Source organism: Dermacentor silvarum, unplaced genomic scaffold (genome assembly GCF_013339745.2).
Source record: "Dermacentor silvarum isolate Dsil-2018 unplaced genomic scaffold, BIME_Dsil_1.4 Seq1019, whole genome shotgun sequence".
Classification (NCBI taxonomy): domain Eukaryota; kingdom Metazoa; phylum Arthropoda; class Arachnida; order Ixodida; family Ixodidae; genus Dermacentor; species Dermacentor silvarum.
In genome coordinates this window covers 50,779-64,352 of record NW_023605456.1, presented here as the reverse complement: position 1 = coordinate 64,352, position 13,574 = coordinate 50,779, and the positions used below count along the sequence as shown (strand labels likewise).

The following is a 13,574-nucleotide window of genomic DNA, read 5'->3' as shown; positions in this document are numbered from 1 at the left end:
AAACGTCCACTTGCAAATCCTTGGGATGTCCGTTGCAGGATATTCAAAATTTGACCTCCGGCGCATGTCTCATTTGCCTCCGAAATGGTGCACAGACATAGGGACGTGATTTCGATGTCCTACAGACGAAGAGTTCTCACTCGGATCATATGAAGGGCATTCACACAACAGGGGTTTCACTTTCTGGAGGAGGCGGCTGCATTACTTCTCCAAGGATAAGGTTCTGAGAACTCGCAAGCACAAACTCACACTCTATAAGCTGATCACAGTATTCTATTTTGACCTGTTTCTCGCATTGCGAGGACGTATGGGGCGCTCTTTCAGAGTGAAGGGAACGGATGTGCAGAGTGGAGAAGCCTTCTCAGCGCAGCAGGAGCAGCGTGCCAAAGCGATAAGTTCTTTAATTTTTTTGTATTTGATATTTCGCTCATTTGTTTTTTAGGAGTGTTAGGTTAGCCGAGCAATCTTTATAAATTATTTTTCATGCTTTTCAATTTCTTGGTCTTTTTTTTTTGCTTAGATATAAGTAGGTAACAAATAACTGTATTTAAAAAATTTTTTTTTTCACAGAATTCAGTTAGTTTGTACTGCGCCTGGTTAGTACAAGATGATGGTTGGTACTAGGGGGAACCCACGAGTGGGTTGTACTGAGTGCGAGCGTTCTTACGCGTTGGAAGAAACGCGGTGTGAGTCGGTAAGCGAAGCGAACGGTGCAGATTTTATCTGTAGGACATGTGTGCTAGGGTCGCGGCTAGACAGTCTAGAGCAGGAGAAGGATATGCTAGCTAAGCGGGCTGGAAAGCTAGAAAGGAACTAAAGAGCGAACAGAAGCAGAGGAAGGAGGCAGAAGAAAAGCGACGCCGACACCGGATTTTCTGCGACACGGGGCCCTTAACGCTATCGGGTTAAAATAGGTAGTTTGCGACGTTGTCGAATGTGGTTATAAGACATTTGGTGCTGTGCCGCTTATATCTCTCTAGAAGGAGGGAGAGAAAATGGGGAAAAAGTGGGGAACGAACTAAAGGACTCACATAGGCTAGAGTTAAAAAAAAAACACACACACAAAAAGGAGTCCAACAAAAGGTGTTTCAGCCAGCCAAAAGCGGCCTTCAAAAAAAAATCGCCGGCGATTACTATACTCCCTAATGCGAAATTTGAGCGCAGCTCTATACGTGTTTTCATTTCGCGATATAATGACTGGCACGGACAACGACGTTTGTACTGCCTCACTAATCGGCGTGAGAGGCAAATTGCAGACAGCAGCACTCAATACGTGGCGCGTAGCAGTCGTATACGCGTCTTCTCATTTCGCCATACTCTTCTCCTCCGATATATCGCCGTCTTTCATCTGGCTGCGGATCACAGCCTTTGCTCGTGCGGCACGTTCGAAACGGAGCGAAGTGGTGGCGCGTACTGCACAAGTAATAATAATCGGTAGAACATCGTAACACAAAAGGAGAGAGGCAGCGCATAAAAGAGGAAAGTTTGAATTGTGGGTACAAGACGCGTGGCGGCGATTCACCACTGCAGCCTGTGTAACCCTAAATTTTAAGTCATAAAAAAATCTCAAATACCAAACAGAACAGCACCAAAACCATGCACCTCAAATATAGCAGTGGCTTCTGGTGAACAGCACGACGCGCAAACGCCTACTCATTGTTTTATGGTGGCTGATAGGACCATCTCCGTAGCAACTTGCCCGTGTACACATAAAATTGTATGGTGTAGCCTGTCTGAGGGTAAGCGAGCATAGGAGCTTCTTCAGATTTACGTCCACGCATACTTATTTGTGTTCAAGCAAATCCTATTTATTACCTCCGCTGTGTAAAACACCACAATAACGTCGATCGCTTTTGTGAGCCGCTTTGCTTCACTGCGCAGCATCTCCGACGGGGCTTTCTTGGGCTAAACATACTCCCTGCTAGGCTGATCAGATATCCGCCATATACTGTCCGTAAATTAGAGATATAATATTGCCAACATTTCAAGCTCCTAAAAATCTGTCACCTCAAGTCTAGATTACTGCCGAACGCTGACGACGATCAGGGCCGTTTTCGAGTTTCCGTCGCCCGAACTAAAATCGCCGATTAGATATCATCTTCGTCACTGCTCTCTGCAGAAAATCACTTGCAGGCACGACAAATCGCCAGAAGGACGTTGTTAGCGCACGGGTCCGGCGGCCGGATCGTCAGCCATCATTGAACCGCCGTTAAAAATCGCCGCCGCGCGGAAAAAGAACAAACTAAGAAATCAAAGATAAGTGAGAAAATGCGCAGCAGCTAGTTGACAATGTTTCGCGCGGAGCTATGGGTCACCGGTGAACCAGTTCTATAGGGCGTAACGAAAGATTAATAAACATCAAGGCAAATTTTCGCTCCCCAATTAGAAGCATTCTCATTCCTCCCCTTTATACAATTTCAAAATCATTTTTCGTGAGAAATCATTAAAGCGTGCATGTAAGCATGTCAGTGAATCTGGGCACACTTCATACGCGGAGCGCTATATACTGTTAGACGTTCTGCGAGCTGGACGATATGCAAAGTGTGCTTCTCCACACACCTTGTTTCGTCCATGGCCTCAGAGACCTGGCCGCTCCAGCACGCAATTTCGGCCGCCATGTTTCACCCGATCAAGATGATGGTCTTTAGGCTAGAATCGTAGTAAAATGTCAAAATGCGGGCTGTTTACATCATTCCTGCCGCGCTCCAACCACCGCACCGTCCACGCTTTCAAAACGCGTGTCTCTGCTTTGACAGTGCTGCTAGTTGGAACGCAGCCATAGTTAAATGTGTGGGAAGGCCTACTTGCGGAATTTTGAACTATGTAAACAAAAAATGAATAAGTGAGTAATATAGGACTGAATGAATAAAATGAATTTTAGTTTACACATTGTGATACGGGGGCGTCATTTACGCATATAAGTAATTGCCGTAAAATTAAGACTAATTTCCCGGCGCTTTCCTAGGCTTAAGGGACACTTGCCTTATTTGAAGATTCCCACAATGGAGCCGGATTCTTTAGCGTACTGCTTAGTACGCCATGCTCAGTAGCTTACCGTAGTACCAGAGTCAAAACGTCGTTTTTGGCACTTGGCAAAACACTCGTTTGACGAAATGGTGCGACTCCAACAAAAATGCTTTTTATGCACATAATAAAGGCGTGTAATTTTTTAGTGTGTAAGGAAAAGCTTTGGGTCGGATTGCAAGTGTTATTGTGTTTGTATTCATGCAGCGTGATTTCTCTGAAAGCTCATATAATCTCTCTCTCTTTCTCCTCGTAAACTTACTGGTGGCCCAAAGCCACGAGCAAAATTGCTTTACTTTCTAGTTCAGGCTTACACTTTCTGGTGCTGGAGGTATACCTCGGGAAATGGCTCCAGCCCACGCCTAAATTTGAGATGGCAGCGGAAAATTTCCTTGATTATATCCGAAATTGGGGAAATGGCACTTGCACGGGTGTGGGCGCTTGCTCGGCATTTTAACGCAATTTAGTTCAAACAGAAGAGAGCGGGTGGTTGAGGTATCAGCACATTTGTTCACTGTAACAAAAATGCACCGACAACTTTCTTTGCGGAAGTAAGTGCTTGTTTCATATTTACCTCAATCTTAGAGTGTTCACTTACACCCTAATGCAGTCTGCTTGTGCCCATGCTTGTGCTTGCGCACAATGGTTAAATCACGAATGTACTCAAAAGAGGGGTACAATAACTCTCGAGAATGGTGTTACATTAGAGGCAGACACTTACTCCGAGAAGGGAGTCACCATCACTCCCTTCGTTCTTTGAGCGAGCCATAGAGTATACGTTACTATACTGCTTACACTCTAAAAAAAGGTTTACACCCTTTGGGTCGTATCTTGCCCGCAAACAATAATCGTCGTCTGCCTTGCATGCGTTTCCATTCTTGAAAGCTTAGTGCTCGCTACTTTCCTGCCGAGAGTGCTGTGTCACGCTGATATCGCGCAAGCCTTTCGTGACTAGGAAGTACCGGGCTCGCAGCGTTAAAGAAAGAAAATGCGGAGAAGACAGATGTTTAGGGACAAGACACGACCCAAAGCGTGTAAACTTTTTTTTGGTGTCTATAGAAAAAAAGCTGGACGAAAAAAGTGGCAACCGCAAACACTCCGCCATGTTGCTACCTCTCACTTTTGTAACGCACAAAATAATCAAAATATCGTGGCAAAACAAGCATTTACATGCAGCACGCGCGTATGCACGTATGACAAAATGTGTGAAGTTCATTCCGCATATTTTTGAGAAAGGTCCTATGGCGCTATTTATAAAATTTGGATGTAAAATTTATGGAGCGTGAAAGGATGCGTTTGTAGGCGCCCAAACTAGATGGCGACACCATACTGAGGGAGGCTCAGGATCGCGTTGACTGCGTGTCTCGTCTGAATCGCATCTTGTCGGCGGCGCCTGCGCGCCTGCACTGAGTAGGAACATGGCGGCGCCCATATTCTATGGAGGAACCCCCCCTCCCACCGCCAATGCAGCCAAATTGTCAATTTCGCCATTTTGTCAGCTCTGATTGGCCCGCTGGGCTGCTGCGGTGTCTTTGATTGGCTCAGAACGTTGTCATTGCAGAATTCGACAATACAAGCAAACTGTACACGAATGAAGGCTGCTACGCCCACGAAACACAACTTCACTCGTTGGCCCGCCCAACAGACGCCATTTTATTCCAATCTCTTTTTGATTCCTGGTGTGCCTTGCCAATGCCGCCGCCGTGAGTATGTTCAAACGTCGTCGCTGTAGAAGGGAAAGAAGCCTCCCGGAGCAGCGGCAGGAGTCGTGGTCGTCGTCGTCGTCGTCGTGGTCGCGGGACTCGAGCAATTGAGCAGGTCCTCGCTCAGGTCGTTGAGCCGACGGCCTTTGAGGAACTCGGGTGTGGCGCAGACCGGGAACCGCCAGTTGTCCGAGTAGCTTAGCAGGAACTTGATACGGCAGTCGCAGTGAAGGGGGTTCCCTGCGGAACCGATTGGACGGAACAACGCTTTAACGTAACAGTAAAAAGGAATCATTGATAAGATGGATTGGTAAATTACACTTCCGTACACCAGAAACGTCGCTCTTGCAGTGAACACGAAATGCCCAAAAGTAAGCAAGAAAAGACACAAAGACGTTAGACAAGCTTGAGGCTAGTTCCTGCGCTAATTTCTCGTGACGCCATGGGATTTGGACAACCTCTGCTCTGGGCTAACCAATAGGTAATCGCTAAACAAGGATTGAATTGCATTCTAACTACATACTAAATTAAGTGACTTTTGAGAACCTTACCTTGCAACTAAATACGGCTCGAACACGCGAAAATACTTTGATATCCACGACGTCTTACTAACGTACCGGTGCTGCTAATCGAATGCTAAATTCAAATAAGGAAAAATTTCTCCATCGTTTTCTACGATGGCATCCAGTCCTTTTCCGCTAAATGACGCTGAAAAAGCTTAATTAAATTGGAAGGCTCGTCGGCCTACTAGTTTTACCATATCAATCTAAGTGATTATTCTTTAGTGTCCCTCTAAAGCTAGGCACATCAGCGAGGAAACGACAAGCGAGTTTAAGCACTCGATTGACAGGGCCGTATTCTCGATCGACCACATTTGCGGATACTTTCATTATTGCAGGACGTTATGTTCCTCGTGTACGGTGCCTTACTGGAGCGACGGGCGTCCCGTCAACGTATTCGACAGCTATGCGAGGCGAAAAGAAGGCAGATAAGTTGTGGGCTATTCCTTTCGTTATTATCACTTGCGTTGGTTTAGCCAATCAATGCGTATTGAAGATGGCATATTCCCGGAGGTGATCAGTCGAGAATGCGACCCTAGCTAACAACTTTAGAACTCTCTGAGGGTTTAATTGTCCTAGAACTTGTCATAGGTGAAGAAAGCCCCAATTAAAGCTTGAACTTGGCCATGGTAAGTCTCGCTATCCCACCCTAACCGCTGTAGTGATCAAGTAGTGCTTGGAATTTACGTGGATATAACCAGCGACTCTTTCTCCTCCTCTCCTTCCTTGCCTCTCCTACTGCCAAACGCTTTCGATGACCTCGAATCATTTCCCTAAAGAAAAGGTATGCCTATCTGATTTCAGAAACAAAGTACTACAGCTAAAAGCAAAACTTAAGCGCCAGACAGCGCTTTCAGGACACCACGACGCAATGTGAACGTATAGCAAGCTGATAGGCCGATAGGCACGGCTTATTCAGTGCGCGCCAGCGGTGACGTAATTTCAGTTACGAACTTCGATTGGAAGCAGATAGCAGACCTAGCCACACAACGCGTATGCGTTAATAGAATGTTTGCGTGCGTATACCGTAGAGTCCGACGTAGGTGCGTTCCCTTCTGAGCGGCTCGAGGCTCAGTTCGTCGAAGGTGGTGATGAGGTTCTCTTCGATGCTCAGGTGCCGCATGGCCGGCAGGTCGTCGCTGAAGTCCCTTGGCAGCGACGTCAGTCCGCAACCTCTGCAATTGATCGCGTAAGGCTATATGCACTTGTGTAAGGGGCGCGTCTTCTCGCCTAGGGCACTCGACAGCTAAAAGAATTCTTGCGCTGCAATCAACCCGTAAAGACGCATTCTGTGGTCTCAACAATTTTCGCACTCCTTGCAGAAAAGAGTGGTGGAGTGGCAACTCAGGAGTTGGAATTATTCTGGTGTGATTCCAAATTTTCAAACATACGGAATGGAATGGGAATGAAATGACCGCACCATTTGGGGCGTGTTGAATGGGAATGGAATGAGAGCCCGAAATTCCGGAATGGAATTCTAGTCGAATGGGCGCATAGTCTTGGAGCACTGAAACAGGTGAATTTTCCAATTAGACTAAATTAGACTTGGTCAATTTATTATATTTCTCAATTGTTACTCAATATTGGCTTTTTAAGTATCTACCTTTTGACGACTACCCCTGCCATGGTAATCATAAATAACACGATATTTTACTCATTTTACGCTGTTGAAGAGCCAGGAACTTTTCTGCGTTACAAGGTTCAAGTGCTGTGGAGAAGTTCCGGGTCCGAACCCCCGCTAGCTGTTCTTGTTTTTATGTCCCAACAGTGGCTTCTACCCGCTACGGGGGATTGGCCAAGAAGCTGGCTGTTGTTAAAATAATGAAAGTATAAATTGCGAGAAAAGCATTCTGTGGCTGTATCACAGCAAAGACGCCCCAAAAGAGGGATTGTTTGGCGAGGTTAGTGACAGTGCAAGTTGTCGAAATGATACCTCTAGGTGTTTTCTTTGTCTTAAAAATTGGCGACACGAGAGAAAAATAAAAAGCTCAATAGATTCAGGTACATTTCAAAAATAACATAAAGAGGACAGACACCACCTGACCAGACGTGTGCAAGTAAAATTTTAAAGGCGGAATACAACATCTTAATTTTTTTAGAGGAAACTTCAAATTGTGTTGAAGGACAGCAATTATTATTCCACAGGGCCCGGAACAAAGATGACGGAGTTCAGGAGACGATGTTAGAGCGAATTTTGTGGAATTTTGCGATATGGAGAAATTCCAGTACCTAGCCGTTGTTGCATTAGCCGATGCCGGCAAAACAGATGCTCGTGCGAGTGAATCAGCCATTTCATTAAAGTAGAACCCATGGTGTCCCGGTACCCAAAGCAAGAGAACTTGCCGTAAATAGAGAAATAATTGAACATCATTGAATCATTGAATGTTGGCAGAATGCAGTCGCTCACAATAACAGCTAATGAGGCATTTTGAGGAAGTTTTCGTAATGTTAGTACATTCGTTAGTAATTCTGCCTGAACTATGGATATGAAGTCGGGAAGGCGAAGAGAGTAAGAACATTGAAGATATTCAGAGAAGGTCCCCACTCCTGCCTTCTCATTGCTCAGAAAAACATCTGTAGCTGTTATGTTGTGAGTAGCTAGCTGGCTTAGATGGTCTTGTAATATACCAAATAAATGTCTGCTAGGCAGTAGTTTAGCATGATATGTAAATATGTCCTCTAACTCAATTTTTTGGTCTGCTAAGGCATCATTCGAATTTCGGACTTGTCGTATGGATACATTCAAGTGTTGTAACTGTGCTAGCACAAATATTATCTGATGGCTGTGTAATCGCGACCACGATACATAAAAAAACTCGGTTGGTTCACTGATAAATACATATTGTACATGTCTCTTTGAAAAATAGTAAATTTGTTAGGATGTATGAACTGTAAGCATGCGGTATCTACAATCTAGGGTCGGTATATGAGCTTCCTGATATAAAGCAGTGTTGGAAACGATAGCCCAAGGCATAAGCGTAAAGCTTCTATTTATAAAAACACAAGGTGTTTAATATTATAAGCGAGACGACCGGAAAATAATACGCAGCTGAATTCCAATATGGGCAGAGCATTAATTCCATATATGATCAGTAATGTATCCCGGCGTAGTCCAGAGCGACGGTGACTGAGCCGGTGGAGCATAGCTACGGCGCGTTCTGCCTTAGTTGTAATATGTGCAATGTGACTACGCCACGAGCTTGCCATGGTATACGTATACCACCGAGGTACTAGGCCTAGTCAACTTGAGGAATGATTTCCTGGCTGTATTGGATATATCACATGTATATGTAACTGCGCAGTAAACCAGTACAGACCAGTACAGCACTTTTACTAACATTTAACGACATGCATAACTCATCTAACTCAAGACTTCCTATATAAGTACGTCTGTAACGACTGGTGTAGTGAGTGCATGTTAGTTGCGGTTGTAAAAGATGCGATATCCGTTCGCATAAACATGATGACGATGACGATGATGAGCATAAACCTGCGCTGGTCTTCTGCTTCTTCTTCCTTGCGATGTCACCGCCACTTTCCAAGACGGGATCGCTCGATGATGGATAGTTCCCAGGTGGATAGTTCTCACAATTTATTTAAAGACGGCTACTTGTAGTTTTAAATAATGATTCCATTTAGCTTGACCTACGGCAGAAAGTCGGCTGTCGAAAACGGAGCCGCAAATTCCACCCTGCGCGATTCCACGGCGATGTAAAAAGCACGCCTTGTTCTTTAGCAGAATGTCGAGTATCCAGAACGCGCGATAACCGCTGATCAGAGAGGGGTGATGGAAAAAACGGTGCCCGTTAATATATGCCACCACATGTAAGACAATAGAGATGGTCCTGCAAAACATATAAACACCTTTCACTTTTATGTTAGTAATCCAAGAAGAAATAATAATACGTACGCGAAAAAAATGATACATAACATTTTTTGTAACGCTGTAAAGACTTCAAAAATATGTTCTTAGTTACTAGGCACGCAAGGGCGCAAGTAGCAAAACCATTACGGAGAAAGCGTTTCATTTACAGGAATTGGAGGAATTGAATGGATCAGCTCAGCGACTCCAGGACGGAAAATGGTCCAACTCTCACCATTCCTAGGAGTTAAAAGGAGTGGGGTTACGAGGATCTCCACTCTCCGGAATGGAGTGAGAATGAAATGGAGGGCCCCACTCCGTAACTCTGTTGCGGAGTGGACTCGCAAAAGACTTTCGATCACCCGTTCATCAAATAGCGAAGTATACTCTATACGTATTCGGACCCTTGGCCGCTCGGTATCGACGCCGGAACTCTGTCGACAAAGCTAATTATGCTTCAACTGTGCCGGCTTGCTTGTTTTCGCATACAATCTATTTTACAAAACACGTGGCTACTCTCAGAAGGCAAAGAAGTACCCCAATGGCGTAGAAGTGTATGGTTATCATTGATTAAGTAAGTAAGTGAGTGAGTGAGTGAGTGAGTGAGTGAGTGAGTGAGTGAGTGAGTGAGTGAGTGAGTGAGTGAGTGAGTGAGTGAGTGAGTGAGTGAGTGAGTGAGTGAGTGAGTGAGTGAGTGAGTGTCAGAACAAGTATTAATAGGACAGACTGTAGCAATGTTTCCCAAAGGATAAGTGCGCTCATAGGTGGTACATGGACCGCTTCTGGCCGATATAAAAGAGATACAGAGTTTGAAGGGACCCGCTGAACTGGGAAGCTCCGAGTGTGAAGCTGTCTGTGAGTCTCTTGACGTTTTTCTGGTAAAAGCAAATCTATATCAAAAGCAAAGCTTTTTTGCGACCATAGCGCTTAATCAACAACTGTATCAGACCAACTAGCCCGAAAGTCTGTACTGCTTTACCCCTTGCTCACTTATATCCCGTGATACTTTATTAAACTATGTTGCTAGTGGGATAAAATTTACGAGAACAAATCACCTTTGCCGAGACAGTGATGACGTTTCGGCAACACCTTTTGCTCCTGTTACGTCTCCTATTCGCGCAAATGCAGCGTGAGTGCGTTGTCAACAACCTCGATATACTTCCACTATGCGCAGGCGCCTCGATCGACAATGCTGTCACTGCCACAATGCGTTTCACTTAACTGGGTGTATCTTGCATTTCGTCTTGCATCGTCATATATAGAGAGCACCGCGCACGCTTACTCGACGAAAAAGTCGGACCACGAATAAATGCGACAAACGCAGTATAGTATTCGTGTTTCAGCATTCATAACCCCTAACAATCTCCGGGCGCTGGCTCACGGAACGAAAACGCTGCTCTGCTTTATACGGTCGTGAGAATGCCGGCTTGGATTGCGCGGAGATAAAACAAAGCCCGTTCCAAAGACAAAAGACGGAACAGCATCCCTTTGTGCGAGATGCGCCCAACTTCTGTATATTGCACTCCCTAGTTGCTCTTATTCCAGTGCTTTGTCGAGGCCGCAGCGATCGTATAACTTCGGGCTCACTGAATACGACTGCCGCGGATGTTAAATTGCGAACGCCGAGGAGTGCTTGTTAAACGGAGGCGGCCGTGGTCTGTTGTGAAACCGTTAGGAGATGTTAAAAGAGCGCGTGGGAGTGCAATGACGTCAAATAAAAGGCATTTGAGAGCTTCGGCTTATATCGAGCGTTAAGCGCAGCAATTTATGCGGTAGGTTAAGGAACCGGTTGCTCGTCAGAACAACGTTTACGTTATGGCAAACATCGCTGCCCGATATGATGATGTTAAGGTATAGTTCTCCTTTAGAGGCACCCTAATTTTAAACAGTGATAGACTGCGGCTCGCGCACGTTCAAAAGTTGAAAAATTTCAAGTGCGTCTACATTTGGCGGATTGAACGGGAGGGAATATTTGAAGATTGCTTAATATGAGAGAACAAGCATTGTCCTGCTGTGAAAGGCATTCTTTAACGTGTATATGCGGCAGTAAAGCAAGACCTGACCACAATAAGTTCTCATGGTGGCCTCGATCACAAGGCGAAACATGCTCGAAACGATCCTCGACATTTATAAACAAGTATTTGTCAGTAATTTGTACGTGCTACAACCAAGCTTGGCTACAATAAATCAGCTTGGAAACTATTACTCTACGGAAATAGGAGGATATTTTGTCTTTTCAGCCGAAATTAACTCCTGCGGATGACACAACGAGTACGGATTATAGCTGGAAAAACGCGGTATGTATTATACGGTCGTATTGAGTCGATTTGAGACAGCTTTTTTTTTTTTTTTTTTTTTTTTTTCCGAGTGGGAAAATAACTGTTGGTGTTGATGATTTGTCGCAATACCACAAACTTTGCTGGACGATTCGAAGCGTCCTGGTGAAAATTCACAAGCTTCAGATGGCGTTCTAACACGCAGAGAGAGAGAGAGAGAGAGAGAGAGAGAGAGAGAGAGAGAAACGTTTGAGAAATAGCGGCCGGATTCAGCTATGTGTACCCGGGAAATAGCGTTAGCGGAAGCAGTGCATGACCAGAACCATGCAGAAACAAGATTCTGACTGGATCCCTTTGTACTCCGCGTGGATACTCTTGTGCAAAAGGTTGATATCGTGCATTAACTTCTGCTTCACTATCCAAAACTCTCTATAAGAACGCTTCATCAAAGAGAGATCTGAAAGTATGCTTCTTCTCCTATACATTATGAAGAGTGATCACCACGTGCGAACACTTGTGCAAAAGGTCGGGCAGCAATCGTTGCCTCTCATTGTCTATCCGTCGCTTGCCCAACAGCTAGAAACTTTTAAGCACCCCTCATGCAATAAATTAGCAAAGGGTTTGCTCAGGCAAATCGTTAGACTTGAGAGAAAAAAAAAATCTGCCTCGTTTAGTTGGCCGAAGAAAGTGGGGAAACCACTTCGCCTCGAAATAGGGAGAAAACGAGTATTCAGTACTTATCTGCTAACCTCATAGTTAACCTAGACACTTCAAACTTTCCGTATACACATCGCCCATAAAATGGCCCTCATAGATTTATCTTTATAAGATTTATTCCACCTTTGGTTCTCTCACGAGGGTTCAACAATTGTCATTTAGCCCCGTAATTAACCCACACACACAAAAGCCACAAAAGCGCTGCTGCGAGTTCTCAAGGCTATCGGACTAAGCGACCGTTTGTAATACAGATCACAGAGCTTTCACTACGTTAGAACACCAACACTGGACTTTCTAGCCTCGTTCGATCTCTTAATCTTTTCCTCCCCTTTGGCCTTACCCGGTGCCAACCTGGCTCAATCCTTGGTCACCTCCCCGCCGTTCATTTATCCTCATATATATCAAAGTTTGCCTACACATCACCCCTAACTTGGCCCCGTTTCCTCCCAATGATTTAATCGGTTAATCATCAAAATTTTCCAGAACACTGTGAAAATTTTCATACGACGGTTTAGAGCGCTTCTATAGCCACAGTCTAAGAGCTTCGCTGTAAAAGGCTGCCGGAACAGAAACAGTGGTCGCAAGGGCTTTTCCTCAAACGCACGGTTTGGCACAACCTCGCGAGTTGGTGGGAGAAGGCAAGGGTGGCGTGTCTTACTGCAAATGCAGGCGCCACAGCTTGGGTGCCGGCCTGGGCATCATGGAGCGCTGGAAGTGCTTGAGGTCGCTCTCCTGGATCCACACCTCCTCCAGGTTGCTCAGTCCCGACAGCCAGTTGTCGTCGATGCGCGCGATGCTCGAGCGGAAGATGAGCACGCGCCTCAGGCTCTGCGGCAGGTTGTTGAAGTCGCGCGTCAGGTCCAGGCCGGCCATCATGTAGAAGGCCACCTCCTTGAGCCGGTTCAGGTTCTTGAGCAGCTGCCACGACTCCGGCAGCGTGCTGTTGTGCATGAATCCTATGCGGGAAACGGTCTCCTCGAGACCGTCGAACGGATTGGCTCCCGGCTTGGAGAAGATCTTGGCCTTGCAGTTGTCCAGGTCCAGGGACAGCGCCGGCACCGAGGTGAACGCCGAGCCCGGGATGTAGTCGACGAGACACTCCTTGAGGACGAACCGAAGCCGTGGGTAAGAAAGGTCGCGGGGTATGTGCTCTTGGAAGTGCGACGCGCTCGTGAAGCCCAAGCAGGTGTACTCCCGTTCGTCGTAGTAGTGATTGCTCGTGTCGAGGCACGAAGGCGTCGCCACGGCCACCGCGGCAAGAGCCGCCAGGAGCACGGCGACGCTTAGGCAGTGTTGTTCTCTCGTCGGACTCATCTCTGCTGAGTTGTCTGTCTGGCTTGCCTGCCCCGCTTGTACTGTGCTTTTGTTACGCCGTTGTCGTCTGTGCGGGGGGCTTCCTGCGGCAAGAACTGAGCCTCTCGAGAGCGGCGCA

General features: G+C 46.0%; 1 protein-coding gene across 1 annotated transcript; it reads right to left on the bottom strand.

Annotated features, from left to right (window-relative positions):
- Positions 1 to 4,659: 4,659 nt before the first annotated feature.
- On the bottom strand, positions 4,660 to 13,574 carry LOC119434348 (leucine-rich repeat and immunoglobulin-like domain-containing nogo receptor-interacting protein 4). Its single transcript, XM_037701516.2, has 3 exons — positions 12,801 to 13,574; positions 6,314 to 6,462; positions 4,660 to 4,967 (listed from the first exon to the last, which is right to left on the bottom strand). Exons 1-3 carry the CDS (start codon positions 13,454 to 13,456, stop codon positions 4,738 to 4,740), a joined length of 1,035 nt encoding a protein of 344 aa, XP_037557444.1. The 5' UTR covers positions 13,457 to 13,574; the 3' UTR covers positions 4,660 to 4,737.

What these genes read in the sequence shown, in the direction of transcription:
- LOC119434348 (XM_037701516.2), bottom strand. Translation starts at nt 13,456, where the DNA reads ATGAGTCCGACGAGAGAACAACACTGCCTAAGCGTCGCCGTGCTCCTG. An exon ending in CTGTGGCGCCTGCATTTGCA is followed by an intron (nt 6,463 to 12,800) that starts GTAAGACACGCC and finishes GATCAATTGCAG; the next exon opens with AGGTTGCGGACTGACGTCGC. An exon ending in CACCTACGTCGGACTCTACG is followed by an intron (nt 4,968 to 6,313) that starts GTATACGCACGC and finishes TCGGTTCCGCAG; the next exon opens with GGAACCCCCTTCACTGCGAC.